The sequence below is a fragment of the Hyaena hyaena genome, unplaced genomic scaffold, assembly GCF_003009895.1.
Source record: "Hyaena hyaena isolate Hyena2069 unplaced genomic scaffold, ASM300989v1 scaffold_780, whole genome shotgun sequence".
Classification (NCBI taxonomy): domain Eukaryota; kingdom Metazoa; phylum Chordata; class Mammalia; order Carnivora; family Hyaenidae; genus Hyaena; species Hyaena hyaena.
In genome coordinates, this window is record NW_024081410.1 from 531,415 (window position 1) to 545,077 (window position 13,663).

General features: G+C 54.1%; 1 protein-coding gene across 5 annotated transcripts in view; it reads left to right on the forward strand.

The window, feature by feature from the left end:
• The window catches only part of ECE1 (endothelin converting enzyme 1), a 115,750-nt gene that overhangs the window by 40,810 nt on the left and 61,277 nt on the right, over nucleotides 1-13,663 (forward strand). The window contains exons 1-2 of one of the 5 annotated variants that reach the window (XM_039218754.1): nucleotides 9,350-9,428; nucleotides 12,946-13,032. In XM_039218754.1, the coding sequence (XP_039074685.1) occupies nucleotides 12,946-13,032 (87 nt within the window). In that variant the 5' untranslated portion in view covers nucleotides 9,350-9,428. Of the gene's footprint in view, nucleotides 1-9,349; nucleotides 9,429-12,634; nucleotides 12,723-12,872; nucleotides 13,033-13,663 lie in introns of those variants that run through there. The other 4 variants (XM_039218752.1, XM_039218755.1, XM_039218753.1 and 1 more) reach the window with 4 other exon arrangements.

The window sequence follows — 13,663 nt, forward strand, 5'->3', positions numbered from 1 at the left end:
GGGGGGCAGGGGAGAAGGGAAGAATCAGCCAGAGGGGCCCACAGGCAGGCCAGGCCGCCGCCGCCGGGGGAGCTGATGGGAGGGGGCATCCTGGCCAGTGCACGCATGCCCCCCCGCCCCCACCCTCGCCCTGGCCCCCTTTCTCCACTTCGTCCAGACAAGCCCTATCACTGAGGCAGGAAGATAAGAATCATCAGGAAAAACAATGCTGCATTTCTCTCATTCCCTCCCACCTTGGGGAGGGGGCACGATAGGGACCAGAGGGCGCACCCAGGACCCAGACGGGGACCGGCTTCTTTCTACTCCAGTGCTCTTTCTGCTCCATTTGGGCCTGTCCTTCAGGACTGGGTGTTGTGAGGAAAGAGGATCTACGGTCCCTGGCAGGGAAGGGTCCCAGAAGCTTGACGGCAGTGGCAGGGACAGGCCAGACCCTCCTGTCTGGCTGTTATGTGTTACTGAGCCAGGCTGGCATGAAGTCAGTGATAAATAAGCATTTGCCATTGTTTCTGGTTTTCTTTTTCCAACTTGATCTTCACACCCACCTTTGAGATATGTATTCTTTTTAATGTTTATTTTTGAGAGAGAGAGAGAGAGAGAGAGCATGCATATGCAAGTGGGAGAGGGGCAGAGAGAGAGAGAAAGAATCCAAAGCAGGCTCTGCATTAACAGCAGAGAGCCTGATGCGGGGCTCAAGCCCACGAACTGTGAGATCATGACCTGAGCTGATGTTGGACGCTTAACCGACTGAGCCACTCAGGTGCCCCGAGGTATGTGTTCTTATTTTATGTCCCTCATTTTACCAGTGAGAAAGCCAGGCTCAGAGAGTCAGAAAGTCATTGGCAGGAGTAAATGAATGATGTATGTAGAGTGCTTCGCGTCGTTCTGGTGCACAGCAAAGGGCTGTGGGCCATGGGCCAGAGCAGGGATGGGGTGCCAGGACTGGTTAAGGAGGACCTCTCGGAGGAGGTGACATGGGCCCAGCCTCCCAGGCTACCGGTTCTCCTAGGGTGAAGGAGGTTTCCTGCATAAGACATGTGCTGGCTGGGTCTCCTCACTCTGAGAATGCCACCTCCCACCAGAGCTGCAACGTGGGCTGATACCCTAGGCCCTCACAAGCCTTCTGACATCTTCCACCCCGGGAGAGACCTCCGGGCCTGGCTTCACATCCTGTGCTTTGTGAAGGGGCAGCCTGGCCTTGAGGCAGTCACGGCACCTCCCTGAGCCTCAGTTTCCTCATCTGTCAAATAGGGACAGTGCTACCCACCACGCAGGGTTGTGGTGAGGGCCTGGCTTATGATAGGTACTCAGTAACCAGGCACTACAGAACATCTGGGCAACAGCTGTTGGATTGAACTGGACTTTTCTAGTCAAAGGACAGACAAATCCCCAGTCTAGCTTGATCCGCACTCGAGCACAGAACCAAAAACTCCCACCTGCTGCATCAGAAGCTGCTGGCCTCAGAGGGTCGGGAGGAGTCCCTCACTCTTCTTCAGCTGTGGAACCTCTACAGTAGATGAGGGCGCTCAGGGGCACGTTTGCCTTTAGTTATTTCCTCACACTCCAGAGCTGCCAACACTTACTGAGCACTTGCTGTTTGTCAGGCACGATGCTAAGCCCCTTATGTTGTCATTTTACACAGGAGGGAACAGGCCCAGCATCTGAACCCGGGTGCTCGGCCGGTAAGTACATGGTGGAGCTGAGACTTGAACCTGTGTACTCTGGCTCCAGACCCTGTGCTCTCAGGAAGAGAAAAATAATGTACTAGAAATAAGCAAAAAAGCATCCGTCTAGGGCAGTCATTCCCAGTTGCAAAGGCTTCCTACATGCACGGTTCTGTTCCGGCCCAATGTCACCAGGTGAGAATGGCGTTGTCATTGCGTGTCTTACAGTTGAGGTACTGTGGCCTGCTGGAGGCCGCATGGCTGGGCTGGAACGGGGGCCCAGTGCTCTTCCCCTTCTTCTGTTGTTGTTTTTTTTAAAGATTTTATTTTTAAGTAATCTCTGCACCTAACATGGGGCTCAGATTTGCACCCCCGAGATCAAGCATTGAAGAGTCACATGCTCCACTCAGGCGCTCCTTCCCCTTGTTCCCCAGCCTCCTGATGGGGAGACAGTAATCCGGTTTGAATGTGGGGTCCCTGTGAGCTCCACTATGGGCATGCACTAGCCCCCCAGCCCCAGCCCCCACGGGCCCACCCCCAGGGACAGCACCATCCCAGCTCCAGGCCTCCACTTCCTGTATCCACATCTTCTTCCATCTCAGAGCTTTAGAGCCATTAGTTCTCAGAAAGAAATATAAATGAGTGATTTTCAAAACCCTCGAGGAAGACAGTTTGGGGTCAAGATGTGAGATAGTTGAATGTTAAGTGGCAGCTCCACTTACGTCTCTTTTGTAGTTTGGGTTGGGTTGCCATGGTAACTTATTCATTCATTCATTCATGTATTTATTTTAAGGTTATTTCTTTATTTTGAGAGAGAGAAAGAGAGTGTGCGTGTGTGCATGCACACATGGGGAAAGAAACAGAGAGAGACAGAGAGAGAGAGAGAGAGAGAGAGAGAGAGAGAATACCAAGCAAGCTCCGCAATGTCAGTGCAGAGCCCCATGCAGGGCTCGAAGTCATGAACCGTGAGATCATGACCTGAGCCAAAATCAAGACTCGGATTCCTAACCGACTGAGGCACTCATCTGCCATGTTAACTTTTTTAAATAAAGGACCCTATGGGATTAACAAAATGTGTGCTGTGAACCGCTGTTCTAATCCAGCACAACTGCCTCCCCATTTTGCAGATGGAAAAATTGACTTCAAAGCTCATGCTTTCCCCGTAAGTGATAAAAATATTCAGGCACGGTTCTACGTTTTTTTAACTTGTTGAACCCTCCCGCCCCTACGAGAGCAACACTTTTGTCTCCCTTTGCAGATAAGGATGCTGGGTTCAGATGGTGACGTAGTCTGCCCCAACATTAGAATCCAAGGAACCCAGCTCCCAAGTCCATGCTTTCAGCCACTCCCAGCTTGACCACCGGCACACCCTGTGTGTGTGTCCTGAGGTGAAGCCAGCATTGCACCTGGCGCCAGAATGTAGATCTCCTGCCTCCCAGCCCAAGGCCAAGCCTACCGGCTGGAACATCACCTGGGCCCGATGGGGAGATGAGCAGCCCTTTGTGAACCCTGGCTCTGTTCTTCACTGGCTGTGTGACCTTGGACAAGTGAATGGACCTCTCTGAGCCTGTTTCTTCACTTTAGGAAAGGGAGAATGGGGCCCACATCACAGAGTTATCATGCAAGTTAAAAAGGATTGTTCACATGAGTTGGGTGGCCAGGGGTCTGGCATAAACTGTAAGGGCCCCAGCCACCCTCAGTTCATGGATCCAAGGAGTCCCCAAAGCTTCCTGCCCCACTTTCTTCCTCCTCCCTCTTCCCTGCCCTCACTACCCACCTATGTAACACAAATATTAATTACAGCCATTTCCACGAGCTGCTTCCTGGTTGAGCCTAATTATGAGGCAGCTCCATCATTACCATTATAAATATCATCAAGTGAGATGGATTAACTTTGTCCTAAGCTTTATGTGATTAGATCAGCAAATTGTTCAGGCACACTCGGTCTCCTCAGCTTGGGACTTACTCAGACTGGTCGCCCTGCGCAGCTTGGGGCCAGCCACAAGGTTCTGGTCTGTTTTCAACTTGGTGCTTAGAGAAGATCAGAGTGGGGCAGGTGGCCACCTGGGAGGTGCTGCCTGAGGTGGGAAGGACAGAGCAGGTTGGGGCTGCCATCATACTTGTCACTGCACAAGCACGAGCTTTGGACCCCGATGCAGCTGGGCTCCAGTCTGGGCTTTGGTATCTACCAGGTGGAGGGCTCACCCTCCCCGTGTTACAGGCGTTCTGCACTGCGCAACGGGGAAGAGTCAAGGACACACTGTGTGCCAGCAAGGCACCTGGCAGCTCATAGGTCCTTCTAGTGGCTTCACTTCCCGCCTTCTGTCATTCTCAGTAGCACGGGGTTCAGCGCTTTCTGAATCCGCCCACCGCCCATGCTGATGTCTACTGAGCTGCCTCTCTGCAAGCACTGGACAGAGGACTCTCTGTGTCCCATTTGATATGATATGTAGAAAGGCCCCGTGAAGCTCATAGCATCATCATCTCCACTTGACAGACGAGAAACCCACAGAAAGGAAGTGGCATGACTTTGTCAAGGTCACACAGCTGCACTTGGCTGCCTGTCACTCTGTTGGGATGAGATGCTCGAAGGCTCCTCAGGGTGCTGCTGGGGAGCACAGAGGAGAGGTCATGGTGAAGTCCGAGAAGGCTGCCTGGAGGAAGATGCATGTGAGCCGATGAGTTAGCCAAGGGAAGGAGGAGAGAGAGGCCTCGCAGGCAGAGGGCAGTAGATATGCAGAGGCCTGGCAGCAGGAAGCACAGTGTGTTTAGGGGACTGACTGTACATATTTTACTGAGATTCAACTATGTGAGGGAGAACTGGTAGGAGACAAGCTCAAAAAGAATCAGGAGCCAGAGCCCAGCAGGGAGGGGAGGTTGGAAGCCAGGTCACGGCCGCTGCTTTTTTTCTGCCCGTTCCCGAGAGCAGGTGTATGAAGGAGGAAACTGACTGGACCATATCGGTTAGTTTAGAAAGTTCGGCTTGGAGCCAGCTGGGAGAGGAGGCACTGGGGGGAGTGATAATCAGATATCAAGCCGGTTAAGGCCCTAACCAGGAAAGGCTTCCAAGGGGAGGAGGGGTGGAGGCAAGCCCCCCACCGCCAAAGAGACAGAGGTGACAGACGGAAGCTGTCACATGCGGGGGTGGAGCGAGGTCAGCAGTGTCACGTGTGGCCCGTGTCAGGGAGGAGGCCGGAGGTCGCCGGCTGGGTCTGGGGCTTGGGCGTGGGCCGGCCTCCTCAGCAGCACTCTCAGTGCCTCCCGGGGCCCCCGGGCAGGTGAGTCAACACGGGGCCCAGCAGGAGAGTGTTTTCCAGCTCCCTTGCGTGTGTGGGCACGTCTCCTTTGCCAGCACATTCGGCGAGCTCGGCCTGGGACTCCGGTCCAGACCAGGGTGATTGCCTCATGGGCCAGCAGGGCCGCTACCTTCTCTGAGGAGCCGGTGGGCAGCCTCGATCTCCCCTGTACATTCTGTACCCTTGGCCTCCTGCCTCCCTCGGAGTCTCACCTGTAGGCCTCCCTGCCCCCAGCTCCCGTCTACCTTTCCATGCCTGGCCTCCAGCACCCAGTGGAGTCTCCCTCCCCACCCCCCACTGGCACTTACATCATCCCTCTGTCTCAGAACACAACCGAGGCGGCCCAGAGTCTCCAAAGGAGGCAAGCCTACGGAGTCAGGCCCCAGGGAGGTGGCCCAAGAGAAAAGAGGAAGAGGCCCTGAGAGAGTCAGGAATTTCTGGGTTCAAGTCCCAGTTCTGCCACCAACTGGCAAGCTGCTTCCTTTCTCTCGCGTCAGTTTCTACATCTGTACAATGGGGGTCCCAGGGCTTATTCCACAGAGTGCTCATGAAACACAAATAAGATACGGATATAATAGAGCCTTGAGAACTGGGCAGTGCTGGGCTTGTGTCCATACTGATGACTCTGTTTTCTGTTTTAGAGGGCAGCAGTGGTGGTTTAAAAAAAAAAAAAAAAAAAACATTTTGGGGCACCTCGGTGGCTCAGTCAGTTAAGCACCCAACTCTTGATTTCAGTTCAGGTCATGATCTCACAGTTTAGAGTTCAAGCCCCGCATCAGGCTCTGTGCTGACGGCGCAGAGCCTGCTTGGGATTCTCTCTCTCCCTCTCTCTGCCCCTACTGTGCTCATTCTCTCTGTATCTCTCTCTCTCTCTCTCAAAAACAAATAAACATTAAAAAAAATAAATACTTTATTTTAGAATCGTTTAGATTTATAGCAGAATTGAGAAAATAGTTCAGAGAGTTCCCTTCTACTGCACACCCAGCTTCTCCTGTTATTAACATCTCTTATGGTACATTTGTCACAATTTATGAACTGATATTGATGCATTATTACCAGCTGAAGTCTGTACTTTATTCAGATTTCTTTTGTTTACCGAATGTCCCTTTTCTGCTCTCGGATCCCATCTAGGACACCCTGATACATTGAGGAGTCATGGCTCCTTAACCCCTCTCGGCTGTGACAGTTTCTTGGACTTGCCTTGTTTGATGACCTTGACAGTTCTGAGGAGTACTATCAGGCATTTTGTAAAATGTTTCTTAGTTGGGATTTGTCTGATGTTTTTCTCCTTATTAGATAGGGGATAATATGCCCTGGGGAGGAAGGACACAGAGGTAAAGTACCCCTCCCATCACGTATCAATGGTGCCTACTATCATACTGGACTTATCACTAATGTTGACCTTGATCAGCAGGAAGTTGGTTATTTTTGTCCTGAGTACAGCAGCACAGCTAAAGTAAGGCCAGTGTTGGCTGAACTAAGGTTGAGATCAGAAATACGGGCAAGGGCAGAAGTAGATGGGGAAGTGGTGAAGGAAAATAGAGGAGCAGGTAGGAGGTGAGTTCACTTGGGGATGAGATATGATGCTTATATGCCAGGTAATTCACAACAACCCTTTTTACAGATGAGGAAACTGAGGTCCAAAAGGGGAAATGAGCTCAGGAACTGGGGTTGGACCCAGGTCTGTCTTGACTGCCTCACCCCCACTGTTGAAAAAGTTCCTTGGGGCACCTGGGTGGCTCAGTTGGTTAAGCATCTGACTCTAGATTTCAGCTCGGGTTATAATCTCATGGTTTGTGGAATCAAGCCCCACATTGGGCTTTATGCTGAAGTGCAGATCCTGCTTCCGTTTCTCTCTCCCCCTAATTCTCTGCTCCTCCCCCACTCTCACACACACTTTCTCTCAAAATAAATAAATAAACATTAAAAAAATCTATTTAAAAAAAAAAAGAAAGGGGCGCTTGGGTGGCTTAGTCGGTTAAGCGTCCGACTTTCACTTAGGTCATGATCTCGCGGTTCATGGGTTCGAGCCCCGCGTCGGGCTCTGTGCTGACTGCCAGCTCAGAGCCTGGAGCCTGTTTCAGTCTGTGACTCCCTCTCTCTCTGACCCTCCCCTGCTCACGCTGTCTCTCTCTCTCTCTCCTAGAAATAAATAAAACATTAAAAAAAAATTAAAAAAAAAAAAAGAAAGCTCTTGAAACTGTGTTCCCCACAGAGTGGATGAGGGAAGGGGCATTCCTGAATCAGGTTGTGTTTAATTCACTTTATTCCACAAAGGGTTCATGATGGGTTATGACTAAAACTCATTCAATAAAATACTATGCAATAGAAATGGAAGATCAGGATCAAGAAAACAGACTGAAAAATGTGGACAAGGAAGAAGCTGAACATAAAGACCAGAAAAGTACCCATAGATGAGTTTCTAATTTGCCTGGCAGCTTCCTGGCAGCCAAGGCAAAAAGGGATCTGGGCCAATTCCTGTGATTCCTGTTATCAAAAAGCAAAGAAGCTGTTCATTCTTTCAGAAACTTTGTGGTAAATTTAAAAAGAAACGAATCATATGGAAATTTCTTCTGTAAAAGACTGAGCAACGTAATAGGTGACGCAATAGTAATAAATGTCACGTGGCATCATCTTCAGGGGTGACAGCCCTATTTTCTCTATCTTGTCCAGTGCCCATAACTGCTCTGTTTGATTTTACTTGATTGTCAGCAAGCAGCTAAATTCTACTCTTTCTTGTTTGTTGAGGTCACAGGTGCTTATGCCCTTGTGAAAAGCTGGGATACAAATTAACTGGTTATCAGGGCTCCTGGGGGGTTCAGTCGGTCGAGCATCTGACTCTTGATTTTGGCTCAGGTCATGATCTCACAGTTGGTGGAATCAAGCCCTGTGTCTGCTTGGGATTCTCTCTCTCTCTCTCTCTCTCTCTCTGCCCCTCCCCTGCTCTCTTTCTCTCAAAATAAATAAATACATTAAAAAAATAACTTTAATCTGGGGCACCTGGGTGGCTCAGTCAGTTAAGCATCCAACTTTGGCTCAGGGCACGATCTCACAGTCCGTGAGTTCAAGCCCCACATCAGGCTCTGTGCTGACATCTCAGAGCCTGGAGCCTGCTTTGGATTCTGTGTCTCCCTCTCTCTGCCCTTCCTCCACTGCTCATGCTCTGTCTCTCTCTCTCTCTCTCAAAAATAAATAAACTTAAAAAAAAAAAAACCAGACTTTAATCAGTTCTCTATGTAGCAGGTTGTGTTCTAGGTTCTGCGGATGGAAAGTAGTAAGATGATTGTTGCCCACCCCCCAGGTCCTGTCTTTCCCAAGGACAGAGATGCCCAGATAAGGCCTGGATGTCAGTGTGGTTGCCACGTGGGGGGGGCGGGGGGGGCACACCATGGGGGAGGAGGCAGAGAAGGCCAGATGGAGGAGGAGATGGGCCAGACAGGAGAGCAATGGCTGGGAGGCGGCCCAGGCTTGGGAGGGGATATCAGCAGCTGGTCCCTCGGGGGTGGGGACTGAGTCCTACCAAGTCCTATCGGGAGCTGCCCCCTCAGCTCGCGACACAGGCCTGACCTGCGTCAAGGACACGATGGACTCCTGTGGGGCGGTCGATACCTGCAGGGCTGGGTCAGGGTTAGGGGATGACCACTCGCCTGAGGGGCATGTGGAGGATGAACCTGGAGAGGGAGGAGTTCTCTCGGTGGTGGGGATCACGGGAAAGTTTGTGGGCCTTGTGTTGTTTAAGCAACGAAGAAGTAAATCAGAGCAGCCAACACCTAGTGAGCATGTGCCGTGTGCCCAGCACAGCTCTAAGCGCTTCGTCTGTATTAACTCACTTAAGTTTGACGGCAGCCCTGCGAGAGAGGTACTATGATTATCATCCCCACTTTCGAGATGAGACGACTGAGGCACAGAGAAGCCCAAAGTCACTTGCCCAGCGTCACACAGCTGGGAATCTGGGTCACAGATTCCCACCTAGAGTTTTGACCCACTCTGTGGTTGTGTCTGTTAAATAACAGTATTGAACTAACACACAATGCAAGTGTGTATTAGGTGACATATAAGGACATCATGGATCCCAGCCAATTACGAGCCCCTGAGGCAGGAACTGACAGAGCCAAGGCTTAGAAACAACGCGAAAACAGCTTGGAGGGTGTGGCCAAGGAGTCGCAGCCTCTGAATCTCACTGGCAACTGCTCTCCTGCCTCTGACACGCTCCAAGTTTCCTTGAAGATCCCTGAGTGACTACCGGGTGTCACTGGGCCAGAGGCCTTTGTTGTCAGAAACATGTGACAGTTTCCAATATTCCTCGTTTCTGTTCACCCCGGGGTGGGGTTTCCAGAGCGGGGCACCACCACTCGCGTCTCTGGCTTTCATCACCTTCTCTGTGCAGCTGCGGGCCTGGGGACGAGCCGTGGTCCCCACTCTGCCATGCTCGGTCTCCACCAAGCCCTTCTCGTGAGCACCGAGGGCCCGGGTGAGGAGTGAGCAGATCAGGGCGGACTCCCCTCAAAGCGGCGCAGTTCTTCTCCCTTCCTGGAAGCTCGTGGGGTGGGGCGTGGGGTGGGGGGTGAACAAGTGTGGCCACCCTGACAGCTCGGCCTGACCCCGCGAGGGCTCCACCCTAAGGAGCAGCCCCCCCTCCCCCCAAGGAGCACAGGACCAGGAGCGCAGGGTCAAGTGCAAGGCCCTGCTCTACCACTTCCTAGCTGTGTGGCTGGGCTTCCCGGGACAGGCGTGAGCTCAGGCATCTCGCTCTGCAGCCGGTGACCTGGGCGGCTGGGGAGGGGAGCGTCGCGGCCCGCCTCCTCCCTAATCAGCCTTCTCCTTGGGAAAGTGGCGGTGACCCTGGCAGGGGTGGGGAGAGGCGCATGTCGGGGTGCGGCACAGAGCAGGTGCTGTTTCTCCCTGCGCGGGCCCCCCTCCCGCCGGCCTCCCACTTCTCCTGTAACATGGAAGTGATACCTGCTGAGGCTGGGGCTCGAGGTAGGTGCGGGGACCCAACAAGACGGGGAATGGAAGGCCCCTTCCGGCTCTGGGTGGGGACAGCTCTAGGGCTGCCATTGTTGTTGGAGTGTCACTCACTTGCCCACTGGAGCCTCCGCGCTCCTCACAGAGCCGTTCCCACGTCTGAGGCAGGCGTCTTAGGAGGAGCAGCTCAGCTCTTGTGCGCCAAAAAATAAACACGTCTCCATCGCAGCGGAGCGGGCTTCTGCTTGGGAGGTATGTGAGCTTCCTTCATCGTCCGTCCACAAACAGGCTGCAGCGGGACGGGCGGCCCCGGTGGTCTGGCCTTGGCCCCTGGGCTGGGTTTCCAGCCTCCCTCCTTTGCCTCCTCCCTTCTCTCCAACAGCCACGGAGGCTCCGGCGGCAGCCTAGGCCCTGCGGCCTGAGGAGCCCTGGCCCTGGCCTTCCTGGTTCTCCCATGTAGAGCGCTGTGTGCTTCAACAGAAGGAAGCATGGGGTGGGGGCCTGGGGTGGGGGGGTCACTGAGCAGGGGAGCAGAGGCCGTCTTGTCTGGAGGGCAAGGCTGAGGAGAGCTTCCCAGAAGGGGTGAGCTCTGAAATGAGACAGAAGGAAGAGCCGCTGCCTCTCTGCACCCAGGCAAGTTACTTGCCTGAGCCTCAGTTTCAGGGTCTGTAAAAGGGGCCAATAATACTCAGAGAGAAGCTCTAGAGGCTTCAGTGAAATGATGGATGAAACAGTAGCTGTGCTGCCAGGCTGTGTGGTGAACTGAACTTCTTTTTCAAGGGTCTTTTTCCTTGGGCGGTTGACACCTGTTACTTCACGTAACCAAGTGTCCTCATTTCAGAAAAAGTCCAGCTGTCATCCAGCGTGAAACGAAGAAGCACTGGAGTCCTTTCTCTCCGTCCCCAGTGGATAATGGGAGCTCCTCCACCCAGTGGGAGTGGGGCAGAAGATTCCAGAATTAAAATTCTTCCCACGTACCCTGCCTCCCCCAGAGCCCGTGCTCGTTAGATATGTTTCCTTTGTCCTTAGACATTGCAAAATTAGATTGTCAAGAACTTCAGGGCACTGCCCCAGAGTAATTTTCACTTCCCCTGCACTTGTTCCACCATTGATTTTAACTGTCTATTGAGCACCTATGGTGTGCGATGGGGGTTCTCTGTGCTGAACCAAGTCCCAGGCTGTTAATGCTTGGGGTGGGAGGGGAGGGATCAAAGTAAAAAAGAAAAATGATGGTAATGATGACAGGCTAAGGTGGAAAATGGGGTGTATAAAAGGGAATTTGAGGGGCTACTTAAGAGTGGTTACAACCCACGAGGAGGTGGCAGTTTAAGCTGAGGTCTGAAACAGGGACTGGCCATGGGAGGAGTAGAGCTGAGTAAAGAATGTTCCAGATAGAGGGAATAGCAGCTATAAAGATCTTGAGAGAGGATGGAAACTTGAGACTCTGAGGAACTGCATGAAGGCCAAAGAAGTTGGGGCCTAGTGAGTAAAGAGGGGAGCAGCACGAGATGAGGGTCGGGGTGGCCGGGGGGCCTGTGAGGGGCTGGTAAAGGGCCTGCCCTTGCAATGTTTCAAGCAAGGACATAGTGAGATCAGAATTTCCTTTTAACTTTTTTAATGTTTATTCATTTTTGAGAGAGAGACAGAACGTGAGCAGGGAAGGGGCAGAGAGAGAGGGAGGCACAGAACTGAAGCAGGCTTCAGGCTCCGAGCTGTCAGCACAGAGCCCGACGCGGGGCTCGAACTCACCAACTGTGAGATCATGACTTGAGCCGAAGTCGGACGCTTAACCGACTGAGCTGCTCAGTGTGCCCCAAATTTCCTTTCAAAGGTTCCCTCTGGGTGCTGAGAGGGCCTGAGTAGAAGTGGGAGACTGCCAGGAGCTGCTACTGTGACCCCAGGCAGTCACCTCACCCCTCGGAGTCAGATTCTGTGCACATATGTGTGGCTGTGAGAACCAAATATGCGAAGGACAGACGTGCTTTGTGGAAAGCTGAGAACTCTGTAAATGCAGGGGCTCCAGGTCTCACTGGAAGTGGAGGGTCCTTTGGGAAACTTGCTGGCCAGACTTTTCTGAGGTGGGAGGCAGAGGGCCCCTGGAGTCCCTCCCTGAGTGCACCCACACCCGAGAGCGCCCACTTTCCCAGCCCAGGTCACAGGGACTGGGGAGGGAGCCCCTGCTTGAGACTCGGGACTGCTGACTGGGAAGGTGGATGGGTGTATGGGTCACCTTCCTGGTGACTCCTAACCCTCCGGGGTTTTCTGAAATTCTCTGTCTTATAAGGCCCCGGAGCTAGAGGAAGGGGGGAAATGAGAGGGGAGACACCTGTCTTTTTTATTCCCTCTCTTCTCCCCCCCTTTCTGTCTCTGATGGGGAGTCTTACTTGAGACACCTAAGGGCCACTGTGGGTGGAACCTCTCTGTTGACAGTCCTGATCCAAATTAGGGGCATCTCCCTAATACTTGACTCCTGATATCTGCCACCCCCTTGACTGAAGAGGGACTTGACGTTTCGTAGGAGGAGGGGCTGCCCCAGAGCTCCTCCTGCCTGCCAAGGGGTGGCGGTGGGGGACCCCACCTACCCCGGGTCACCCCGCGGGGTCAGGGAGGGAACGGAGAACTGCGCGCTGATCAGGCCCCGCCCGCCAAGGTGTCATGTTGCCGTCGCGCCCCGCAGCCCCGGCCCGCCCCGGCCCGCCTGTCGCCTGGGCTCCCTGGCGGTGGGGACCGGGCGTCGCGGGGCGCAGCATGCGGAGCCGATGGCCCTGGCGCTGTGGGCGCTGTGGGCGCTGGGGGTGAGGTGCGGCGTTGCATAAGCGGGATGGGGGGGAGGGGGGCGGGGAGGAGGCGGAGGGAGGCGGGACCCCCCTCCCCCGCCGCAGGCCGGTCCGTGGGCCGGTCTCGGTGTCCTGGCCGGCCGGGGGCGGGGCGCGCGGTGGCGCCGGGGCCGCTTCCCCATTCTCCCCATTCGTCCGAGAGCCATGGAGGCGCTGAGGGAGTCCGTGCTACACTTGGCTTTGCAGATGTCGACCTACAAGCGGGCCACGCTGGACGAGGAGGACCTGGTGGACTCGCTGTCCGAGGGCGAAGTGTACCCGAACGGCCTGCAGGTAGGAGCCCGGGCCCGCGAGCCCCCAGGCAGCCGGGCATGCGCGCTGCTGTCGCCCCCGCCCCCACCCTGCCGGCCCGGGAGGGGGCCGTGCCAGCCTGGCAGCTCTGGGCTCCGTGGGGAAGATTCCTTTCTCGGGCAGAAGTGGCCCAGAGATGCTAGGCTCCCTCCACCCATGTCCCTTCCCAGGCCCTGGCTGTCCCCAAATCCTCCTGCCACCTGCTAGTGGGACTTCAGCCCCTTTGATAGAGTTGAAGCATCCTATAGAACTGAGCTGGACCAGTTACCTTTCACACAAAAGGCAGCCCCTGAGTGCCGAGGGACTTGCCCAGGGTCACATAGTCCAATAGTGGCAGAGTTCAAAACTGTCCCAGTTTTAGCGTGGAAAGCCCTGTGTCCCTGGAAACCCCTCAGCCCTTCGCAAACCAGGATGGTTAGTCACCCTCCCTGGTAGGCATGACCCCATTCTTCATTTTCTGCATTTCCTGAATTTCCTGCAGGGAGGAGCCCAGCTTCTGCCGCCTCCCTCCCTCCCCTGTGCAGCCCACTCACCGAACCCAGTTCCTCCCCTCCCCAGGGTCTGCCCCCATGGGACTCAGAACATGCCTACCGCCTCCCTCCCGTGTGGCTGA